The sequence below is a fragment of the Sylvia atricapilla genome, chromosome 4, assembly GCF_009819655.1.
Source record: "Sylvia atricapilla isolate bSylAtr1 chromosome 4, bSylAtr1.pri, whole genome shotgun sequence".
Classification (NCBI taxonomy): Eukaryota; Metazoa; Chordata; class Aves; order Passeriformes; family Sylviidae; genus Sylvia; species Sylvia atricapilla.
In genome coordinates, this window is record NC_089143.1 from 48,911,596 (window position 1) to 48,933,496 (window position 21,901).

The 21,901-nt window shown below is 40.5% G+C and overlaps 2 protein-coding genes across 5 annotated transcripts in view; one reads left to right on the forward strand and one right to left on the reverse strand.

Annotated features, from left to right (window-relative positions):
- Nucleotides 1-2,670, reverse strand: part of GSTCD (glutathione S-transferase C-terminal domain containing) — a 44,065-nt gene extending 41,395 nt beyond the window's left edge. The window contains exon 1 of the mRNA XM_066317843.1: nucleotides 2,652-2,670. The gene's annotated coding sequence lies outside the window, so the exon portion shown is untranslated. The remainder of the gene's footprint in view (nucleotides 1-2,651) is intronic.
- Nucleotides 2,671-2,826: 156 nt separating this feature from the next.
- On the forward strand, nucleotides 2,827-19,740 carry INTS12 (integrator complex subunit 12). 4 transcript variants are annotated; one of them, XM_066317847.1, is made up of 8 exons: nucleotides 2,827-2,847; nucleotides 7,198-7,323; nucleotides 8,864-9,027; nucleotides 10,888-11,034; nucleotides 11,555-11,742; nucleotides 15,466-15,625; nucleotides 16,876-17,028; nucleotides 18,791-19,740. In XM_066317847.1, the coding sequence occupies exons 3-8, from the start codon at nucleotides 8,872-8,874 to the stop codon at nucleotides 19,370-19,372; spliced, it is 1,386 nt and encodes a 461-aa protein (XP_066173944.1). In that variant the 5' UTR covers nucleotides 2,827-2,847; nucleotides 7,198-7,323; nucleotides 8,864-8,871; the 3' UTR covers nucleotides 19,373-19,740. The 4 variants fall into 4 exon arrangements, with proteins under 4 accessions (XP_066173944.1, XP_066173945.1, XP_066173942.1 ...); XM_066317845.1 differs by lacking the exon at nucleotides 2,827-2,847 and adding an exon at nucleotides 4,646-5,394 and having other exon boundaries at nucleotides 7,198-7,883; XM_066317844.1 differs by lacking the exon at nucleotides 2,827-2,847 and adding an exon at nucleotides 4,646-5,394.
- The last annotated feature ends 2,161 nt before the right edge of the window (nucleotides 19,741-21,901 follow it).

The following is a 21,901-nucleotide window of genomic DNA, read 5'->3' on the forward strand; positions in this document are numbered from 1 at the left end:
ATAAAATCAAGTCCACCTGACATTAAGAACATACTAATGTCTGTTACAATGAAATATTTTAAACCATTAAATGACAAGAACAGTGGCTCTACTGTGAGTACTGTTGCTATTCTTTAATTAATACTCTGCCACACAAAGAATAGGACAGTACACAACACAGTACCTACTTTACCACAAGGTATTTTATTTGGGAAAATCTTGACAGCATGGAAGCTGAGACAGACTCTATATCCTAAGTACAGCTCTGTGGTAGAAATCATACAGTGAAGGCACTGCCAGAGAGGTAAATCAAGAGGAGTTACTGCTACCATAGTCACATCCATAGCTTCTAGCATTTAAACCCCTTATTCTTGACTACAGTACCTCTTTCACTATTAAGAAGTACTCTTATATGCATTTGGGTTATTATTTTTGTTTTCCATGGAAACTCAAAGAGCTCACACGTCCATATTTTGCTGGGCATGCAAACCACTCAGATATACACATTCACCTCATCACTCAATTTTTTTTCTAGTTGATGCTCCTGGACTCAGTTACTTCCATGCTATCCAAAACTGCTAAATATTTTGGTAAACTCTGACAAGGTTTCTATTTCTAAAATATATTATTCTATAGTTTCCATCTATTAATCACCTGTTCTTACAATTTATTTTTAAAAACCTTGTAATTTTAATAAAGTAGGCTTCTGTAATGACTAAAACTTGTTACATATATCATTAGAATATCAAAGCATTGTCTGGATTTATTGAAATGTTAGCTATTGCAAAAATTTCTATGTCCCTCCACCACACCAGAAACTGAACATCTCACAGACTTCCTCTCAAAGAGCCTTGCAAGGTGGACGTCCTGTTACACATGTGAAAAAGCAAAAGCACAAAGAGAATCTTTAGTTCAGTGCCACACTGGAAGTCTGTTCTAGAGCAAGCCAAAAATTTGGACATTTTTCTTCAAGGACTTTGTTGTTTGTGATATTTGGAGGTTTTTTAAGGTCAGTCTGTGACAATAAAAACTACAGTCAGGCTAATTCTAGTCTCAAATCTCTCAGAGAAAAAAAAACCTAAAATAATCTGTCCAAGAGTTCTGTCTATAAGTGACTTTACCTCTGTTTCCTCATTGATTCTTGTGAGAAGAAAGGCCACCTTGAACATCCCTTCAACTGAGCTGTAGACCCTTATGCTGCCACACCCCACCCCTCTCCCATATTTCACTTCCAAAAACTCCTCCTAACATTTTGTCTCTAAGCACTGACATTATAAACTCACTTCCTGTATTTTTTTATTTCAATACAGATGCTTTTCCGCACTGCTTTGGCTCTGCAGAAGCTCTATTCCTTGTGGATTTATGCACAGATTTTCAATTCAAAGACTTAACAGCCTACCTGGCTGCCCATTCTCACTTAGGTATTTTCACATAACTATTACCCATCCATTAAACGTGTTTATTAATCCATTGGCAGCTTCCTGAGACAAAAGCAGACGCAGACATACACAATAAAATCAAATGTGCAATACAGAACTAACCAAACCTAACAAGACACTGCACTATTTGCTCGCAGTATTTTTCCCAGCACTTTTTTCTCTAATTAGACCGTAAATTCTGTGGGAAGAGATGGATTTTTATTCTATTGGTCATGCTTACAGTAGCCACTGTTTGAAAGAGAGTAAATGAAAAGCAGTGAATGATCAATACAGGATTTGCATCGAAACTTAAAAGACAAATAACGTTGCCTACCTTCGGTATAAGACACCAACTTAAAAATTATAAATATTATGTAACTTTCACTAACTGTGCTGTTTTTTACCATTTTCTCTTCCCTTTCAACATGCACTAAACAACAATTAAATTAGTTTCACTCAGCTGCCCTGTTAACAACATAATATAGAAAACCGCTGCTTTAAAAACAAGTGTTTCCCATAAAAATTAAAGACAAATAAATCAGTACAAAAACATCCTCTTCCTTTCAGTCCCTGAAAAAGATTCCATTCAGTTGTTGATTACTACACGGTAAAATGGAACTTTTGTTAAGCAGGCTTTAAACGTTAACACCTGAAAAACATATAATATAATGCCATTAAAAACGTGGCAAATATTTAACTTAGTGCAAGTATTACTTATGCTTTAAGGCACTCAACTTGGAGCCTGGAGTTATATTTCTACTCAAGACGATCCATTTACTGGACGCGTTCAGGGCCACCCCTGCACCCTCACGGAGCCCCGAGGGAAGCACAGGAGAGCTTCGGACCCAGGATTCGGGCGGGTCTACGGATGAATCGAAAGTTGTGCAGGGTTCTGGAGAGCCAGATGTGGGCGGGCCACGGGGGACAGAGCCGGGCCATGGGGGACAGAGCCGGGCCACGGGGGACAGAGCCGGGCCACGGGGGACAGAGCCGGGCCACGGGGGACAGAGCCGGGCCACGGGGGACAGAGCCGGGCCACGGGGGACAGAGCGGGGGCTCAGGACGGCAGCACACGCCTGAGCTCGGCTACTGCAGGGAGCGACACCGCCGAACCAGACCTCTCTCGCAGACGGCTCCCTAAAGCCTCTGCTCCCAGCCGCTCTCGGCGCCCAGGCAGCGCTGCCAAACCAGCCCCAGCACCTCGCCACTGCCACCTTCCCTTTATCCCGCCCTTCTCCGGCTCCTTTTCCTTACCCCGGCCCGGCCGCTTCCGCCCCGGTTCCTCCCCTTCCTGCGCCGCCCCGGCCCGCGCGCACCGCCCGGAACTGCGGCCGCGGCCCGCGCTGCGCGGGGGGACTGCGGTGCCGGCGGACCCGCCCGGGCGCCTTCCTCCTCCTCCTCCTCCTCCTCCTCCTCCTCCTCCTCCTCCTCCTCCTCCTCCTCGTCTCCGGTGAGACACCAGCGGGCGGTTCTGCGGGGCCTGAAAGAGGGGGCTTGGGCGGAGGAAGAGAGGATCGGGAAGTGGAAATTTGGGGTGGGAAGAGGGAAGGAAGAGGGCGATTGGAAGCAGGCAGAGAGCGATAGGGAGGATGAAGGAAGAGGGGAGTTGAGAGAGGGAAGAGGGGTTTGGCAACAGGAAGAGAGAATTTGGAGGTTGGGAGGGAAAGAAGGGTTTGGGAGGAGGGGAGGAAGAGGTATTTAGGAGGAGGTAAAGGGGGTTTGGGAGGCGAGGAGGAAGAGGGGGATTGGGAGAGGGCACAGAGGGGTCTGAGGAAGAGAAAAAAATTTCTCTTTTTTTTTTCGGGAACGGGAAGAGGCGTTTGGGACGAGAAAAAGGGGTTGGGAGAGGACAGTAGGGGTAGGTTTGAGTGGGAGAAATAGGGTGTTTGGCAGCGGGGAGGAAGAGGGCAGCCCTCAGGCACCCTTGGCCGCTCTCACCCTCGGCCCCGGGTGAGCTTTGGGCGATGGTGCCCGGGCACGGCCCCTCCTGGGCACGCCCGGAGCCGCGGCCCTGAGCGAGTCCTCAGTGCAGGGCAATAATGGTTGTAGGGGGGTGGTATTTTATTCTTTTGAGCGTTCTAAAGTGTTGCTTTCAGATGAGAGGCCTTTCCTTCCTTCGTTCGTAAAAAGAAATCCCAGGGAGAGATTTGCAGCATGTAGGTCGCAGAGGGTCACGTCGTGGCTTTGGCGTAACTGTTTCAGAAATCCGTTTTGAACTAAAGTTTGCTTCTCTCTCTGAGGAACTGCCTGCGGCATGTACAGGAATTTGATAAGTTTTAGTGTAGACATTGAATAATGGTGAAACAGCAGTGGAGCTGTATTCAATTTACCAGTGACTTAAGCCAATGAGCAGTGACATGTTGCAACACTTTCAGGTCCATTTTCTGAAGGACTTTTCAGGTCCAGAATACTGAAGCTCGGTGGCAGGCTTAGCAAATCTCAGTTGTGCAGGTACAATTATCACAAAAAATCCTGAGTTGAAAGGACTCTACAAGGATCAAGCCATTTATCAGGAAAAGAATTTACAAGGAAAATATGTCACCACTGCTGCATAGAACAAGTGTGTTAGTGACAGCAGACATAGATAAGGGTTAAATAGTTGATGTCTTCTTTGCCACACACTTGACCTGTAAGGTCTCCATAGGCCTTTTGCCACAAGGCAGAGCTTCAGAAGAGGAGGAACTACAAGGTGTGGAAGAGGATTGAAGCAGGATTGTTTCCCTGATAAGTCCGTGGGCCCTTGCGTTCAAGGGTGCCAAGAGTGGACAGGGTCTTCACAAAGCTGCTTTCTTTCATCTTTTAAAGGCCATGAGACTGGGGGAGATCCCAAACACTGGAGAAAGGCAAATCTTATGCTCATCTTCATAAAGGGCAAGAAGAACAAGCAAGAGGAGTACAGACTGCTCAGCCTCATTCTTCCTCCTGTGGAAGGATTGTGGAGAAGACATTTGTAGCATAAGAAGGAACAGGTAGAAACTGGGAAGAGCCAGATTTACCAAGGATAAATCATGTCTGATCAATTGGCTTGTCCTCTGTGACTAAAAAGCTAGATCTGAAGATGGAGGGAGTGTTGGATACCATCTGCTGTGGGCTTAGGGGGATATAATGGAAGCTTTAATTTGTCTGAGGATATTATTGGGAAGATAGAGACTTCACACTCAGATGCACAGTGAGGAAATAAGAGACAAGTTAAAGCCGCCATTCAAAGCAAGGAAAGGAGGACAGTGAGGTATTGGGACAGATTGCCCGGAAGGATTTTTACACTCCTGTGTTTGGAGATTTTCTGGATCCAGCTGGAACAGTCCTGAGCAAGCAGATCTGAATTCAGTGTTGACTTTGCATTCATCAGGAGATTTCACAGGGTGACCATGTGGGTTCCCTTCCACAAGGAATGATTCTGTGATTCTTAAATAATTCACTGTTTCTGTGGAGAAAACAGCAAATATAGGGCATTAGTGTAATTTATAAAATGATGGATAAACTGGTTACAGTGATATTGATTGGAATGCTAATTTAAAAGCACATTATAAAAGATGTTGTAGAATAGAATGGATTTAAGGATGCCAGTACTAGTAACTTCATAGCAGGAGATATTATACATGTCTTAAAAGATTCTTTGAAGAAGATGACAAGGAAATTAGAACTGATTAATACAGTTGTTCTCATTGATACAGTTATCCAGACTACTGAAGTGTGTGAGTTTTGAAATGTCCCTTGTGGAAAGTAACTGAGAAATTATGCTGTCATAAATCAAGTGCTGATTAAGATACTGTAGGAAAACCTGAAAATAGAAGTTAATTTTGTCTGCTTTTAAGATTTTCCTTGATCTACTTTCTTAAGACTTTCATCAAATCCAAAAGTGACCTGGAAGAGGCATTACTGGTAAATAAGCAAATTCTGCCACTCTCACTGTTAATCGATGTAGTCACGAAGAGGGTAAATTCTGAGGAGCAAAAGGATCCAAAGGGACAGGGGAAAGTGAATTGATTTTATGGTGGTAAGTGAAAAACAGTGCAGTGAGTGTGCTGGAAGGAATTAAAATATATTTATTCACATGACTGTGTTTTAAGGTAACTGCTACAGGTAGCTGAAAAGAATATTTGAGTGAAAGGCCTTTTAATCATCTGTGGCAGTAAAAAATAAAAATACTATGAGTCTATAAAAGGATGGCATAATAGCAGAAGTCTATAATAGCATTGCAATATAAATAGAAGATGTGTACTTTCTTGGAAAAACATCTTTAGTAGTACACCTGCCTCAGAAAATAATAGGAATAGGAGCTCAGAAACAGATGGTTGAAAATATGACCATATCTGAAAATATAATGGAAGTAGATCCATTTAGTTGCAAGTTATGATGAATAAGATAATACATGGGTAGGCATGCAAAATAGTGAATGGCAAATGAATGAAAAAAAGAAGAGGGCTCCTACACCCTATAAATCTAATAAGTCTCAAATTGGAAGACGATGTAGTCTGTCGAGGGCACAGTGAGGGTTGATAGTATTTGACAGAAGACAACAGTATACTCAAGAAATTAAAGAATCCAAAACTTCTTGCATGGTTTAAGAATAACAACTCACTGATTAACATCTATGTTTCCCCATGGATTTAAGCCACTTAGAATAGTCCACCTTGGGAGGTAACAGAGACCTAAGCTGAGAAAGGGGCTTTTAGGGTTAGGCTGATAGGTGAATGCTGGGTTGCAAGAGGGTGTGCTTGCTTGGTGCAAAACTTGTTCTGCTCAGGGTTCAAGGGTTGTAGCACAGCCCTCTGATCTGATAGCTGCGTTATCAATCTAATACAGAAAAGATAGTCATACTCACTCTTTCCTAACAGCATTTGAATTATTTCCTGTGCAAAGATTCCACTTCAAGAAGAAAGTCAAGGAGGTCTGTCTTGCAGAATAGCCTATGGCATCATCATTGAAACACTCTGCTGTCCTTGTCTCAAGGCTGTCACATTGCTGTATGCTGACCTGACTGCCAGAGCAGCAGTCTCTGCATGAAAACATGAATGAATGGAATTGGATCTTAGGTTTATAAGTGTCAAACCACTGTTTGATACTTAAAAACGTATTTGAGCTGCAAATATCTGGAAAGGGCCACTACCAGAAGCAATAATTTGCCTTTTGGCCCAGGACAGACATTGTTAGTAGCCTGTTTGACAGCAGTGCTATTATGGTCCCATAAGGAGAGCATAATTATCAATTAGCTTCTTTCAGATGATGCTGTTTTTAAGGCAATTATTGATGCGTTCATCTTTCCATTGAATATACTTCCCTTCTCTAACTCACTAATAGATTTTTTTAAAATTGAAAATACAGACCTAAAGTGAGCATACTTGAACTGTTTACTAAGCCCAGTTTCCTGTATTCTAATGACAAATTTCTTGTGATATGTCAGCCATAACTGTAGTAGCCTGGGACGTTATAATTGTCCTCCAGAACAAAGAAAGAATTGCTGCAATTACATAGCAAATAAAAGTATAAATATGGAGAACCCTTTTGAAATTTGGGGGTTAACAGTTCCTTTCAATACATGTTTTTATAAAGCTAGAGCTAGAAACAAATCTGGGAAGTGTTACCTTCAGAGAGATGAAAATGGAATTATGATTACATTTATTCTCTAAGTATTAGAGAATGGCTGTGAATGACTGCTGAGGCCGCCTGTTTCTCATGTACACAAGTATATATTCCTAGTAGAATTCCTCTCCCTCAGAGAAGAACTTAAAGGGTTTTTTTTAACATGGAGTTCTACCAAATTTGTGAAATGAGTGTTTCGATTCTGCTGTTTAAACAGAGAGTTTAGCAGAGTCTGGTTAAAGAGCATGTGGTACTGACACTTGGAAGGCATGTTCACAGAACAAAGAAATGCGGGACATAATCTGCCCGCAGATGTCAAGAGCAGCCTGAACATTTATCAGAGGTGGATGCATAAAAAAAAGAGGGTATGTGCTTTCTGTGCTCCGTGAATTCACTTTCTGTAATCATCAGAGACCGAATTGCCAGGACGGGGTTGAGCTGCAGTCTGTGCTTGATCAGTGATAGAGCTGAGTAGCTGGTGTGTAGCACTTCCTGGCAGAAGTTCTGTGGCCACCAGAAAATGATTTGTCAAGTAGCAAAGATTAAGGAAGAGAGAAGTGGCTCTTGAAGAGGTTTCTTAACTCTCTGCTGGGTCCATTGATAAAATCCCTATGAAGTTCTGTACGTTGAACTCCTTGATGATCTCAGTCAAGCGATTCTCTGGTTTCTCGTGAAAGCTCAGCATGAGATAAAGGTTCCTGGGGACTTGTAGGCAAGTGTTGAGGGAGCAGCCTGCCAGTGCTGGTGTTTTGGCCAGAGACGTAAAAGTTCACTGCCATGAATATCAAAAGGAATTCATCAGACAAAACCTTGGAAGCTTCAGCTGAAAAAGCTGTCCAGACAGTGCTTTTGGTGAAAGAACTGACGAAAGGCTTTTCAAGAATGTCTTCTAGATTATTGTAGGTAAAATCCCAAACTCACAAACATCCTGTTGTATCTTAAATGAGATTTAAAGGGATTATTAACAATAACTTCCATACATTTTTAGAAAAGATCAGAGAACTTCCCCTGTTATTTCTTAAATTATTGTCATTTACTGATTTAAGTTAGGTATCTATCTTTGTAGGAACAATTTCTGTAGTGATGCTGTTCCTTAGAGTTTTTTAAGGAAATTAACACAAGAGTGCTCCAGAATGCAGGAATGTGCATTCTGTGAGGCAAACAGTTTTTTAAGGTTGTTGTAACCTTTTCCTCAGTTTATTCCGTTTCCATGGATGCTGGGGCATCTCACTGCTCTGGATAGTCATTATCTGGCACTACACTTAGACTGTCACATAAGTATGTGAATAAGTCATAATCTGAGTTATAATTTTTTTCACTGCTTCAGCTAAATTTAAAAACTTATTTTTCAGCTATTTTATATATATAATACACAAGCTGTTCATATCTTATATGTTACAATAAGCTGTTCTTTTCAGAAGTTTCAAAAGTTAATTTTTTTACAAGTAAGATTTTTCCTAGTTGCTCTTAAATGATCAATGACTTAGAAGTCATTGTATGTGCAAAAAAGTGTTAAGGAGAAGGGTGGTAATTGCTTTTCTTTAAGTCAATATTTATTTTGCATATTTTTCAATATTTTTATGTATGAAATATCAAGAATATGAAATGTTTTTTCATTTCCGTAAGTATGATTAGTTTAATTTCTGAATATCATATATGCCAAAGAATAAATTTGACATTTCAGATGTCCACCTCAGTTCTGGAGTACTGAAGTTTACAGTCATCTTCTAATGGTAATTAATTCACATATAATCCTTTCTGTGATTTAATATAATTTCATTTTTAAATGAAAATAAATCTTCTATTTGCCACATGCTGTTTGAATTATGCTCCATGTGAATAAAGTTGTCACTGTTTTTCTTTTCTTTCTACTCCTGCTGAAGACACAACTATGGCTGCTACAGTGAACTTGGAGCTGGATCCCATTTTTCTGAAAGCTCTGGGCTTTTTGCACTCAAAGAGTAAGGACTCTGCTGAAAAACTGAAAGCACTTCTTGATGAGTCATTGGCCAGAGGAACAGACTCGAGCTATCGTCCCTCTCAGAAGGTACTGGTGTTGGGAAGCATGGCTCCTTTTTGTGTGCCTTAATAAATCTCCTGCTATTCCTGGTTCCTCCTTTACAGCTGAAAAGGCAAAAGAGAATGAGAAGTTGATGAAAAAGGAAAAGTAATTATGGAGTGTTCGTATTCATTCCCCTTTCCATACAACATAATCCATTCAATTAATGGAAGTTAATGGGAAAAAAAATCTCTTCACCTTGTTGATGCACCAAGACTTAGAAGAGATATTCAGCATTATATCAGACATGCTATGTAAGGTGCACCAAACTAACATATTTCTGCAGTTGCATTTCAGAGATAAAAGGCCTTTAAAATATAGATCAGCTTTTCCACAGATAAATAAGAAGCTAAATAAGCTATTTACCAGTAAAGCTGTATCTCTTTCCTTGAAATTCCATTGATGAAGTCATATAAGAAAAACACCCAATGGTTCAAAGCAGGAATGATTTGCAGGCTGAAACCATTGCTGTCCAATGGACAAACATTACTTTTCATCTCCTGAAAATCACTAAACACCTGCTAGAGAGAGTATTTGACTCCGAGATGAGCGTATGGAAATAGCTAAGCGAGGACATCCTTGTGCTGCTGTGTGTTGCCATATGGATAATGAGGTCTTGTTCTCCCCTAGGATGCTTGCAAGTCAGCCTGCTGTATTCTAATGATGGTCTGTATCCTGATACATGTGCAATATTTCATTTCTACGTGGTTCCAAATAACTAAAAGGCGCTAGTACTGCTCAGCATACATCATGCTTTACTGTGTGGTCAAACTCCTTTCTGTTCATCTTGTTAACTCCCTGAAACCTAACACAGGTCTCAAAACTCTCAGGTGCCCATTATGTCAGAGCTCAAAGAAATGATGTGTGGTTTGAAGAGGAAGCAGGGAGCAAAATAACAGTGCAAAGAGGTTTGGGAAGCCAATTCTAATAACAACTCAGCTGGCAGTCACCTGCCCTCAGCTAAAACTGAGGCTCAGGCCAGAAGAAATCTTTCATTCTCCTCTTTTCAGTATATCTCCAGTATCAGCAGGCCTGCAATAGTCAGAAATGAAAAAAAATACAAGAAAAATTCCTTTCCTTGCATTCCTGCAGGCTGCAGAGTTAATTAGTGGTTGACTGTGAAGTCCAGGAAGAGAGTAGGGAGCACAGGATTACCAGCACCAAGTTAACAAACTTTGGAGGGCTGAAGCTGAGGCCTTATGACCTGTCCCAGTACACAGCAGAGAATTGCTCCCATCTTACCAGCTGGGAGTGGATACCTTGCTGGTGCCCATCAGTGTGACTGGTCACTCATTTGCAGGCTCTCCTGGTTATTACCCATTTGCTGACACTGATGTGTCATTAATAAGGACCATTGATCTCTGTTGAGATCTAAATGTATTAATCTGATAGACGAATATGGACTGAGATTAAGAGGAGGTCAATATTTCTCTCCACGAAGGAAGTATTGATGTCTGGTTATATCAGTTGTCAGCTTATGTTTTTAGCTTATATTGAACTTTGTCCTCAGAACTATCTGAAAATTTGTGTTCATTACCTCTTTGAATTTTAAAAGCAGAAATGTCTCCTATTTAATTAATGTTCCAAAGAGAATCTGTCTTTGGAAAAGGAGCGCCTTTTTCTCAGAAAGGTGCGTGGTAAGGGAAGATTTTATTAATTCTCTGCACTTTAAACACTAGTTTGTTGATCTGATACAGAAGTATTTTAAGAATTTTTTTTTTTTAAATGTGTATGTAAATGATCAGTGTTGTATGGCATATTGTTTGCCTGTCCTGTTATCTCACTAATTGCAGATTAGGTAGGAACTCAATTGCAGAATTTGCCTTCAATTTTTCTTTCTGTTTCCAGGAAGTCGAGCAACCAAAAGTATCTGTCACCAAACCCATTAAGCAAGAGCCTAAAGCTTCATCCAGTTTGTCTTCTGGCAACAACAATGGCAAGTCCACTCCATCAGAAAAGGTGAAAAAAGAAACAGAAAAGAAATCTGCAGATAAAGTAAGTTGTTTTTCTTCACTAGTGAAATAACTTGGTTAATAGACTTCAGATGTTTTAGGCAAAAGCTCTCCTTTTCAACTCATCTTATGGTGCCTAGCCTGTGAGGTCCATTAGCCAGCCATGTTGCCATTTAGGCAATCTAATAAATGTAATTTTGTAATTATTCTGTGATTGTTTTCCTTGCTCATTGTGGGGAGATTGGATTTAAGGGGTGCCTTCCAAACCATTTTGTGTTCTAAATCCTAGGAGATTATCTCATGAGAGATTACTAACATGTAATAAGTTGAAATGTGATATTCCCAAAGCTTTTTCAAGGATTTTGAGGTGAAGTACAAGAAGGGAAGTTGAGCTTCTAGTTCATAAATATTTTGAAGAAAATATGTAACTAAAGAAATATACTGTGTGTATGCTGCATGAAGTATACCTTCTTATACTGCTAATCTAACTGTTCCATTTAAACTCATTTCAGTAATCTGTTATCTTGTTGCATTTTCACGTTCTCTGTGTGTGTGTTTAATAGACAAAAGGGGATCCTGCTGAAGGAGCTGATGCACCAAAGAAGCCCAGAGTAGAGAAGCAAGAGGCTCGTTCCTCTCCTATTACAGTTCAGACAAGCAAGGATTTATCCATGCCTGATTTATCTAGTTTTGAGGAAACCAGTGCTGATGACTTTGCCATGGAAATGGGATTAGCCTGTGTTGTTTGTAGGTAAGTCAACATTGCTTCGTTCCAGCTAGGTGTAGTTACCTTTTTTTTAATTGTGTACCATTGAGTTAATGCTTCTCCTAGTTTTTATTCCAGAAATCACTTAATATCCAAAATTAGTAATACATTTAAGGCTCCTTCATGAATAAGAATGGTTTCTTGAAAATGGAACCTTTAAAGAGGGAACCAGCTTTTCTTCTGCAGGAAAAAACAAGTGAGAAATAAAACTAGATATGATGCAAAACCTATCATGACAAATACAGTTTTCAATTATTGTAAAACAAAATATTAATGCCTACTGATAAGCATTTTTCTAAAAAATCAGTTCTCATCTGAAAGCATTTTTGTTAGTATTAATATGAGATCTGTATGTGTTGGTCTTCTTTTCCTAATCATTTGACATTAGTTTACACATAGCCATGTTTTACCAGCAAATACATCTTGCAGTGAAGACAAGTTGTTTTAATGTTCCAGTAAGGGCTCTAAAACTGGACTTTATTAACATGGTACTAGCAGTACATTTAGTGTTAAGAGATGTATAAAATGCTTCTGAATAACTACCCTAGGATCAAATCACTCTCATCAGGATTTTGTTTCACAGATAATTTATATCCTTGTTAAGCTCTCACTGCTGCCAAAAGGAACAGTTTGGCTCTCCCAGTTGACCTCCTTCCCTGGACTGTTTAGAGGGGTGTATTGCCAGTACAGTTTGTGATCAGCTGAATCAGCCCCTGGATCAGCTCTCCACATGGGTTTTTCAGTAGGTTTGGGTTTCAGTCAGCTCATTAAGAGTAAATGCTTATGCTGGCACATATGTGGATACAGGAACGTAGAGCCAGGACAGAGAAGGGGGACAGGCCTTTTGGCAGCAGTATGTATTTTAGCTCAGCTTGAGTCACTTGGGAAACAGTGCCTTATAATTTTATTTTCTCATCATTTCCATGGTCGTTCCTGTTGTGGAGATGGGGAAATGTTGTCACTTCATGGAGGATAATTTTCTGTAGTTACAGCTAATTATACTGGTGACTAGTTGGGGACTGATGGGATTTCATGTTATTTCCATGTGTTAGCTCAAATATTTAGTTTCTTATTATAGACATTGAAAAAGGAAGAAGTATGTAAATATCTGAACTCTACTTTTGTTCCTGTACATTCCATTTTTGCTGTCTCCTAAAAGAGGCAAAGCCCCATTCAGTGATGTGTTAAAATGCTACTAAAAATAGTAAGGTATTAGCTTATTTGGCAGGAGGAGATAATGAAGTTTTGTTTAGACAGTCTTGACCTGCTGTGGATGATTAATTCTGTGTCTTCCCTGGCAAAGAAAAACACTTACAGGCATAATGAGAGATGCCTGCAAAGTAAAGAAACTGAAGAAAGAAAATGTGTACTCCGGTGCCCAGTGTAGCCAAGACTTTGAAAAGCAGATCCATTAGCTGTTCCACAATCCGTGTTTAACCTGGCTGCTGAAGGCTTTACTTCTTCTGGTTCATGGTCACCAACTCCAGTGTTCTTGCAAAAGATGTATCTCCCCTGGCTAACTAAAATATTTGGTGCCAGACAGAGAGAGAAGCACTGCCAGGGAAGGAACAATTCATTAGAGAGTAGCAACTGTCATCCCAACAGCCTGGATTGTTTTCATTTTACATGGAACCTGCTGAAACTGATGTCACATTGTTGTCAGTCTCCAGCTCACACTGAACTGGATGTTTTTCTGAGGACTTATGCTTTAAAGTTCTGAATCCAGCTCATTGGTCAGAGAGTATTCCTCTATTTATTGCTTGCTTTCAAAAGGTGCACCCTTTGGTGCAATATCTTGAGCCAAAATCATAACAGCCCTGTACGTTTTTAAAATTACATTTTCTGATAACTCAGTTACTCAAACAGTTGTGACTGAAAACATGTCAAATTACAGAGTAGGTGGAGTTCATAGCAAAAGTGTTTATATTAATATTGCTTAAGAGGACAAGCTAGCAAGAACCCAGCTCTAGGTTCAAAAATGTAAAAAAGTGCTTTAGAATATTAACTATTCCTTTTTACAGATGTAAAAACTAAAGCAGAGGCATGAAATGTTTCTTCAAGATTTGGCAAGTGTCAAATATATTTTCATAGTGATTTGGGGTAATTAATGTTCATGCCTGTGGTGTTTTTCTTCTTGTTCTTTTATATCAACTTAGTTGTTCTTTTTTACTAAGTTAGGCATAAGGAGAGAGGGAGTATTAAAATAATTTCATCCTCTCCAGTACCTGTATGCCTTGGAAAAACAGGATAACTCACCAGTTATGGAGGCCCCTCACTGGCTCCTCAGTTGTACAAAGAGGAAATGCTACATGCAGTTTGCAGATGATAGCGAAGTTTTCCTCCCAGTATTTTGAAAGACTGGTTTGAAAATAACAACATACTTTTCTATGAATACTTGTTTGGTTGGTTGGTTCTGGAAGGTAAAAAATCAATAGGTTGACTTCTTAGTTATCTTATAATTTAAAAGTAAATGGTTTAACTTGTTTCTGAGCCTGAAGAGTTCGTGGGTTTCTAATGACTCAGGGATTGGTTTTTGTCATTTTAAAATAGGATGAGTCTCCCTCCTTGAGACTATTTGTTCTGATCCAGTTTATTTAGGAATAAAAACCAAACAAAATGTCTTTAAAATATCCTGAATGTAAAATAATGGACCCTAGAATTTCAGAAAGGTTTCCCCTTCTGTTTTTAAGTAGCCTGTTTGAAAGAGAAATCTTTCTTAGAAAATGTTCCAGTACTTATATGGACAATACCTTCATACTTTGTTTTTCTGTTATATAAAGAAATAAGGGATTGCCTTTCCCCATGTATCTACAAATAGAGTTTCCATGGTTACCTGGGTACCTGCTCCTCAGGGATATGAGCAAAAGCAGCTTAGCAATTAAATAGCTTGATTTGTCATCTGAAAGAAGGAATCGTTAGGAAAATGGTATTTGGGTAATTCACAGGCAGACTCCCAGCCACGTATATATCACTAATGTGTCATTTATACAGCGTGATTACTTTCAGCAAGGCCCACGCAAAATGAAGCCCTCATCACCAGCTTGCATGTTTGCTTCAAGGCAGGACTGCACAATTAATCCGTTCTATTCCATCTCTCCATGATTCTGGTATTATCTTGAATTCCACGTGTCTGTTTATGTGGTAGGGACCAAAGGGATGGCTAATAAAACATCTTCAAAGCAGCGTAGAGCTTGGGTGATGATGCTTTTAAATCCTGCAGCAGAAAGCACTCCTACATGCTTGTCATTGAGAAATTATTTGTTCTTGAACTGTATTGCTCTGCACCTGACAGCAAAATTATCCAAATGGAGGCCAGGCCCTCATATGCTATTATAATGAGGAAGTCGTAATTGGTGTACTGTGATGTATCCCTAAAATGTCCAGGTGAACCAAAGCAGACAAGAATTACACTTACAATCTAAAAATCAGAGAAATCAAGACTGACATACACACATGGATAATAGAATGGAATTCTTCAAATTTCTTCAAAGAAAATTATCTTTTAAAAAATACCAAATTTCTAAAATGTTAGTTAGGAAGAACTGATACAGGAAGAAAAGGAATAGATTTGATTTGCCACAGGTAGAAAATATATGTGAAAGGAAAAATATTTTTATTTTTTATCTTAAGCCTTGCAAAATTTTCAACAATTGGATAATCCTTTAAATGCTTTCTCCCATAATCTGTTCTTAACTATTTGCTCTGCAGGCAAATGACAGTTACTTTTGTGAATCAGCTAGTGGAGTGTCAGGAGTGCCATAATCTCTACCACCAGGATTGCCATAAACCTCAGGTGACAGACAAGGAAGTGAATGATCCTCGACTTGTCTGGTATTGTGCCCGCTGTACCAGGCAGATGAAGAGAATGGTAGGAGTCAGTTTTTTGTCTCATGTGAGCACTATTTGAATACAGCAGGCTATTTCTACTGTGTGAGAATATTTCCTGGGTTAGACAAGTCTTACGAAGCGTATTGGAGAACCATTTTTCTCAGCAGTGCTTCCCCTTGCTGCAGCTGTGGTTTTTAATGTAGCATCTCAAAGAGTATTCTGTAATCCATTTCTTAAACAAAGCTTTTTAAAGATCAGAGGGTGAGTGAAGAAGAGTGAACTAGGATTGTTCCCTGCTTGGCAAGCAGAAGTTAAAACCTTTTTTTTTTTTTTTTCCTTTCCAGCTTTGGATATGAATGGTTCTTTTCCTGCAGGACAAGACTGCAAATGTCAATCTGATGTTTGAATATTCTCAGGGTCAAAAATAAGCTGAGGGTAGCACATTCCAAAATAGATTTTTTAAAAAAGCCTTTGTTTTGATTTATCTGCATAACTGAACAGTATCCTACCAGAATGCCACTCATCTCATTATGAGAAAGAAACATAAGACAGCACCTTTGGATGCATGCAACATTAGTGACTTCAGTTCTGTTTTTAAGATCACACCCAGAATACAGAAAAATACAGCAGAAAATGTGTTCTAAAACTGTTCTGCGATAACTTAGCATGTGTTATCTGTTGAAATGGCTCCACTAAGAAAAAAGGAAAGAAGGCAAAGTAAGATCCTGGCCTAGGATGTACCAGCATAGACTGAAATACATGATTATTCTGATGATCATCGGGCCTTTGAACTCAGAGGAGTGTTTGCTTGAGGTCAGTTCCTGCACAGGATAGCAAATTTAGCCATTGTCTTCAATGTGACCTTTCCTTTTTTTGTTTTGGCATTAATTCTGCCATTTTGCCTGCCACTTCTTAGCAGGCTCTTGCAGGCTACATCCCAGTACTGCTGGACTGTGTCCTTGTCTTCTGCAAGTTCACCTGTCTTTGCCTTTTTCCTGTAAAGGCCCAGTGCTTTCCTGCTCGCCAAGCATCAACAACACTGCCACTCTTTCCACGCTGAAGTCCAAGTTCTATTCAGGATGCTTTTTGGCTGGACCCTGCCCTCAGTACCATAGTCAGCACGTCTCCACATCCCCTATTGCCTCATTTCTCAGGGACCATTAAACCTGAAATTGTAAAGGCCAGATTGCAATCTTAAAATGCTCATGCTTTTTGTTAACAGTCAAAACAGTCTATGGTATGTATACCCGAACTAATTCAAGGATTTTTTTTTCCCTACCACTTATACAGGCTCAGAAGACACAGAAACCACCTCAAAAACCAGCTCCTGCAGTGGTTTCAGTTGCACCAGCTTTGAAGGATCCCTTGGTCAAGAAACCAGAAATCAAGTTAAAACCTGAGACCCCACCAGCTTTTCTGGCATTCAAAAGAACAGAAGTCAAGGTAATGTAATTTAAATTTACCAGAGGAAGAGTTTGTTTCACTGCACAGATAATAGGGTTTTTTTCAATTAGACCAATCTTCTCACATATGAAACATAATTGAATAGTCTCTTACACCATGTGGACTGAGTAGTACCACAGCATAATGGGTTTGCATGAATACTGAAAGAATAGGGAAAAAACCTCACTTCGCCTATGGATGCCCCATCCCTGGATGTGTTCACAGCCAGGATGGATGAGGCTTTGAATAACCTGATCTAGTGGAAGGCGCACCTGCCTATGGATCTTTAAAGTCCTTTCCATAACCTGAACCATTCTGTGATTCTGTGAATCGTATAAAATGCATTATTTGCTCTCTCTAGTCAAGTAACGTGTGTGTATTTTGACACTTAAAAGGCTTTTTCTCATGGCAACAGTGGCCTTGTATTTAATGATCTTAAAGGTCTTTTCTAACCTAGATGATTCTGTGATTTCATTGTAGAGGAAGTGTTGCTGACTCCATGAGATTTAATTTAGGAGCTTCTTAAGTATAATCTGATCTAGGAAGTGGTATTCCTGCCCATGCTAGGAGGGTTGGAACAAGATGATCCTTAAGGTCCCTTCCTGCCCAAACCATTCTGCGATTCTCTTCAGTGATCCTCTTCGGTGATCCTCTTCTGTGATTCTGTGTTGCCTCATGTTTCTGTTTTTCCAAGTTAAAATATTGTCAAAAGGTCAAATTGGTCAAAGGTGGTAAGGCAGAAGCAGTGTAATAAATAACAGAGTAGTCTAATAAAGCATGACCCTTTCTTAGGAAAACACAGCTTTAACTCAAAATCAAAGCAATTATTCATGTGCTCAAAGTAATGTTTGCCATTGCTCTGCCTGCATGCAAACAACTATGGATACTAGGCTGGGTATTGCTCTAGCACTTGTACTTGTGAATGACTTCTTTTCACCTCAGCAGAGTTATTTATGTGCCTAAAGTGGTTGTAAAACCTGGGGCCTGATTTCTTCCATCAACTTTACTGTTTAGAAGCTGTCTGGGTATACTATAAAAGGATTATTACTGGAGAGGTTTAGGTTTTGTTTTGACTCTGCCGTTTGGTGTAACTGTTATTTAATTCAACATCTCATCCTCACCTGTAGCCTGGAGATTACAGGGTTTAAGGTGTGGGACCTTGATGTGGATAGCACAGTGCTTTGCAGCCAAAAGGAACCCATGTTTGCAGAAAGTGCAGTACCTGAATGAGAAGAGACTATAGGCTAGTACCTTGTTTTATCTGTGGTACCAGCTGCTAAGAACCAAGAAGAAAGGAGATGGTTTAGATACTGTTACTTTGACAATAAGACTGTAATAAATACAATATTTAATTGCTCAGTGTCTGATTTTTGTCTGAGCATCTGTCAGCTTGGTAAAAAGTGGCACCTGGGAGCAACACTAAATGAATAAAAGAAAAGGCAACCCGCCACCTTTTATATAGTTCACAAATTTGGGCTTTTATTGTTTATGGAGGGATCACAGTGCTGTGTGGTAGTCTGGTAAGTGTACAGAAGAAAGGGGAGAAAAGGTATTATTTGTTCTGTGTGCCTGGGAGTTTAAAAGTTGGCTGCACCTGTGATCCTTTCCTGTTGTTAGTACTTTTCAGCTGTGGTGACCAGTGATGAAATATTGTCCACGGGGTGTTCCTGGGAAAAGAACTGAAACAGAGGTTCAGTGTGTTCTTGCTGTGATGTGTTACACAAATAGATGCTGCTATAATAAGAATGCTTATTTATTTTAGACCTCAGCAGCAGTTTCGGGGAACTCTGCCAGTACAAGCGTTTCCTCTTCAGCAACGAGTGGCCTTACAGGATGGGCTGCTTTTGCAGCCAAAACCTCCTCTGCCAACCCATCAACTGCCAAACTGGGATCGACAGCACAGAGTGCCAGCGGGAAACCTGCAGCTTCTTCAAATAACCAGAAACCCGTGGGTTTGTCAGGCCTGGCGACTTCAAAAACAGGACTAGGGGCCAAAATAGCTTCTGCCAACAACAGCGCAAACCCCGCTCAGCTGAAGCCTCCCCCGCCGCTGACCCTGGGGAAGACGACGCTGAGCCGCTCGGTGAGCAGCGACAACGTGAGCAAGGCCGGGCTGCCCAGCCCCAGCAGCGCCGCCCCCGGCACCAGCGGCCAGGCCGGCGGCGGCAACGGCGGCGGCGGCTCCGCGGGCAGCGGCGCGGCCGGGACCGGCAAAGCCGCGGCCGACACCGGCAACCAGCCGGCCTCCCTGAAGGGCCCGACCTCGCAGGAGTCCCAGCTCAACGCCATGAAAAGGCTACAAATGGTCAAGAAGAAGGCTGCTCAAAAGAAGCTCAAGAAGTAGTCTGGCTGCTTGCTGATGTTGCATTCTGTGAGACAGCGGCGTCGGTGTTTTTCTTAAAGAAAATCCCCCAGGTACTGGATTGAAGGAGGTTAAATCGGGGAGGCCCAAACCCTACATTATACAGAAGGTCAAACTTGAATAATTCTGGTATTCCTTCTGCCTCTGCAAATCTGTGAATTGAATGTGTTAGAGGAATTCATTATTCCAAGCTCCTGGTTTTGTAGCTCAAAGCACTGAAACTTGAAATTGCAAAAGTTGGGTATTTTTTAATATTAAAACCCCTACATTTGGGTAGATACTTAATAAATTGAACTTTCTGAAACTGTCATTCTTAAATGTTAATAATAAAAGGATTATTGATCTGGGAAGTCATTGTCACTTTTCTTTCACCCCATATTTCAATACTTAAAATGCTTCAGATGTTCAAAGCTGTCTATATATGGAGAGTTTATTACCTCAAATTACAAAGCTTGTTAGGGGAAAAAAATACAAGGTTTTTTTAATTTCAAAATTTAACTGTTCAACAACAGTGTATTTAAATTGAGATTTTTGGTTTGGCAGTTTGCTAAATTGGCCTGTTTTGTTTTTATACAGCGAGAAACTTCAACTGAAAAGAACAGAAGAGGGTCAAAACGCTCTTCAAGTTTTCTTAAAATGTAGAGAACCACCCTGTATTTGAGAAGTATCAGGTACTCCAGCTCTCCACTCTTACCCCCTGAGCTGTTCTTCACAGTTTGTGCTCCCTCTCTTCATCCCAGCTGCTCCAGGTTGTGTTCAGCTGAGAATTGGCTCAAGGTGGGCACTGTAAAATGACCTTGAGTCTTGCTTTCTGTGACCAGTGGATGGCAATTTCCCTCCATTCTTTCTGTGATGAGGGGAGCATCTCTAAACATGAAAACATCTAGGACTGTATTGGTTTTGCATGGCCAGTTTTATTTTCTCCTTGTCATACTCTGACTTGATGAGTAATAAGTCTCATTAATCTTCCCAAAGCTGAGTCTTGTCCATGATGGTGATTGGTGAGTGATCTCTCACTCCCGTTATCTTGACCCATGACCCTTCCATCTTATTTTCTATCCCCCCTGTCCAGCTGAGCAGGGGAGTGAGTGACAGAGCAGCTGGGGTGGGCACCTGACATCTGTCCATGGTCAACCCACCACACAGACTGGCATAGAAAGCTATTGTTTTTCTTTGCCATCCTGTATTTTAAGTGCATGTAAAGCTTGATATGTGGCAGCTATTTCCCATACCTCATTTCCTTTCTCTACAATTAAGATTTAGGCTAAAGTTCCTTAAACAGCTAAAGGAATAGTTTCATTTACTCAAGACTGCCTCAGCTGCCTGGAAAATTTGCATATTTTTTCAGCTATTATTTCCTGTGGAGGGAAAGAAAAGAACGGTTTTATCTTGGTAGTGCCTGCAGCTTCCAGAGCTATGAAAAAATAACAGCATGAGGAGGAGGAATCCAGAACTTTTACTGCTTTTTTGTCAGCCCACCTTTCTTCCTTTCCAGCATAGAGGGTTTTTAATGGTAGCATAGTAGGAAAAGACACTGGCACAGTTTCCATTAGCAAACAGAAGGCATCTTTTCCTCCTAAGTGTTAATCAGAAGACTGTTGCCTACACTAAGAAGTAGTGTGAAGACAGCTTCTTTAAATGGCCAAGTGCTCCTATGTGAAGTGTTCATTCCAGTGGTAAAACCTGCTCCCAGAGGAGTGTTCAAGGTGCTAGCTGCCTCTGTCTTGCCTCTGAACATACATAAATCTTTACTTGTGAGAATGCAGGAGCTTACATCTCACCTGTCCCGATTTACTTTAGGTACCACCAATGGGGTGAGCAGTGGCAGAAAAAGAATGATCATTGTTTTTAACTTGTGGTAGTTCATTTAGAGTACTCCTAAGTCCTGATTCAAGTGTGCCCTGATGTCTTTGCATCTATAACCCTGGCATGGACTGACTGTGGGGTCCCTTGATTCAGAATTAAATAAGTGATGCTGGGCTTTTTGTGTGTGCCTCTCTTTTCTCTCTAATAAGGCCAAGTCTGGCTGCACTCGTCAATAGCACTGCATTAGCAAAATCTCTAATACAGGTACAGTTGGCACCAGCGAAAGACTTTCTTCCACTCTTAACTTTCCCAGCCTCCTAAATGAAATACAGAGTTTTCTTCTGTTGGTATAAAAATGTCAGTTAGGATTGTGATTCTTTGAAGTATTATATCAGAAAGGATTTATAGCACAGACCAGGTCTTTTAAATCAAGTGTTTAGCTTGAATATGTTAGATAGGCACTGCTGAAAAATGGAGAAGATTGAAGGGAACAGTTGCTTTCTGCTTTGATGTTATAGTTAGGATGGAATTAACAACTGTATTTTCAGGAAAGGAGTCTGTTCTACAGGCTTGTTTGACTGAAGTCTTGTGACAGGTTGAGGAATGTAGTGCAGGAAGAAGGAATGCCCATCTGAAATTTGAGAAGCATGCTTTCTATTTAGTAAAAATAACAAAAATAGTCCTGTGATTTTTCTATCCCCAAAC

What these genes read in the sequence shown, in the direction of transcription:
- INTS12 (XM_066317847.1), top strand. Translation starts at nt 8,872, where the DNA reads ATGGCTGCTACAGTGAACTTGGAGCTGGATCCCATTTTTCTGAAAGCT. An exon ending in GCTATCGTCCCTCTCAGAAG is followed by an intron (nt 9,028 to 10,887) that starts GTACTGGTGTTG and finishes TTCTGTTTCCAG; the next exon opens with GAAGTCGAGCAACCAAAAGT. An exon ending in CCAGGCAGATGAAGAGAATG is followed by an intron (nt 15,626 to 16,875) that starts GTAGGAGTCAGT and finishes CCACTTATACAG; the next exon opens with GCTCAGAAGACACAGAAACC.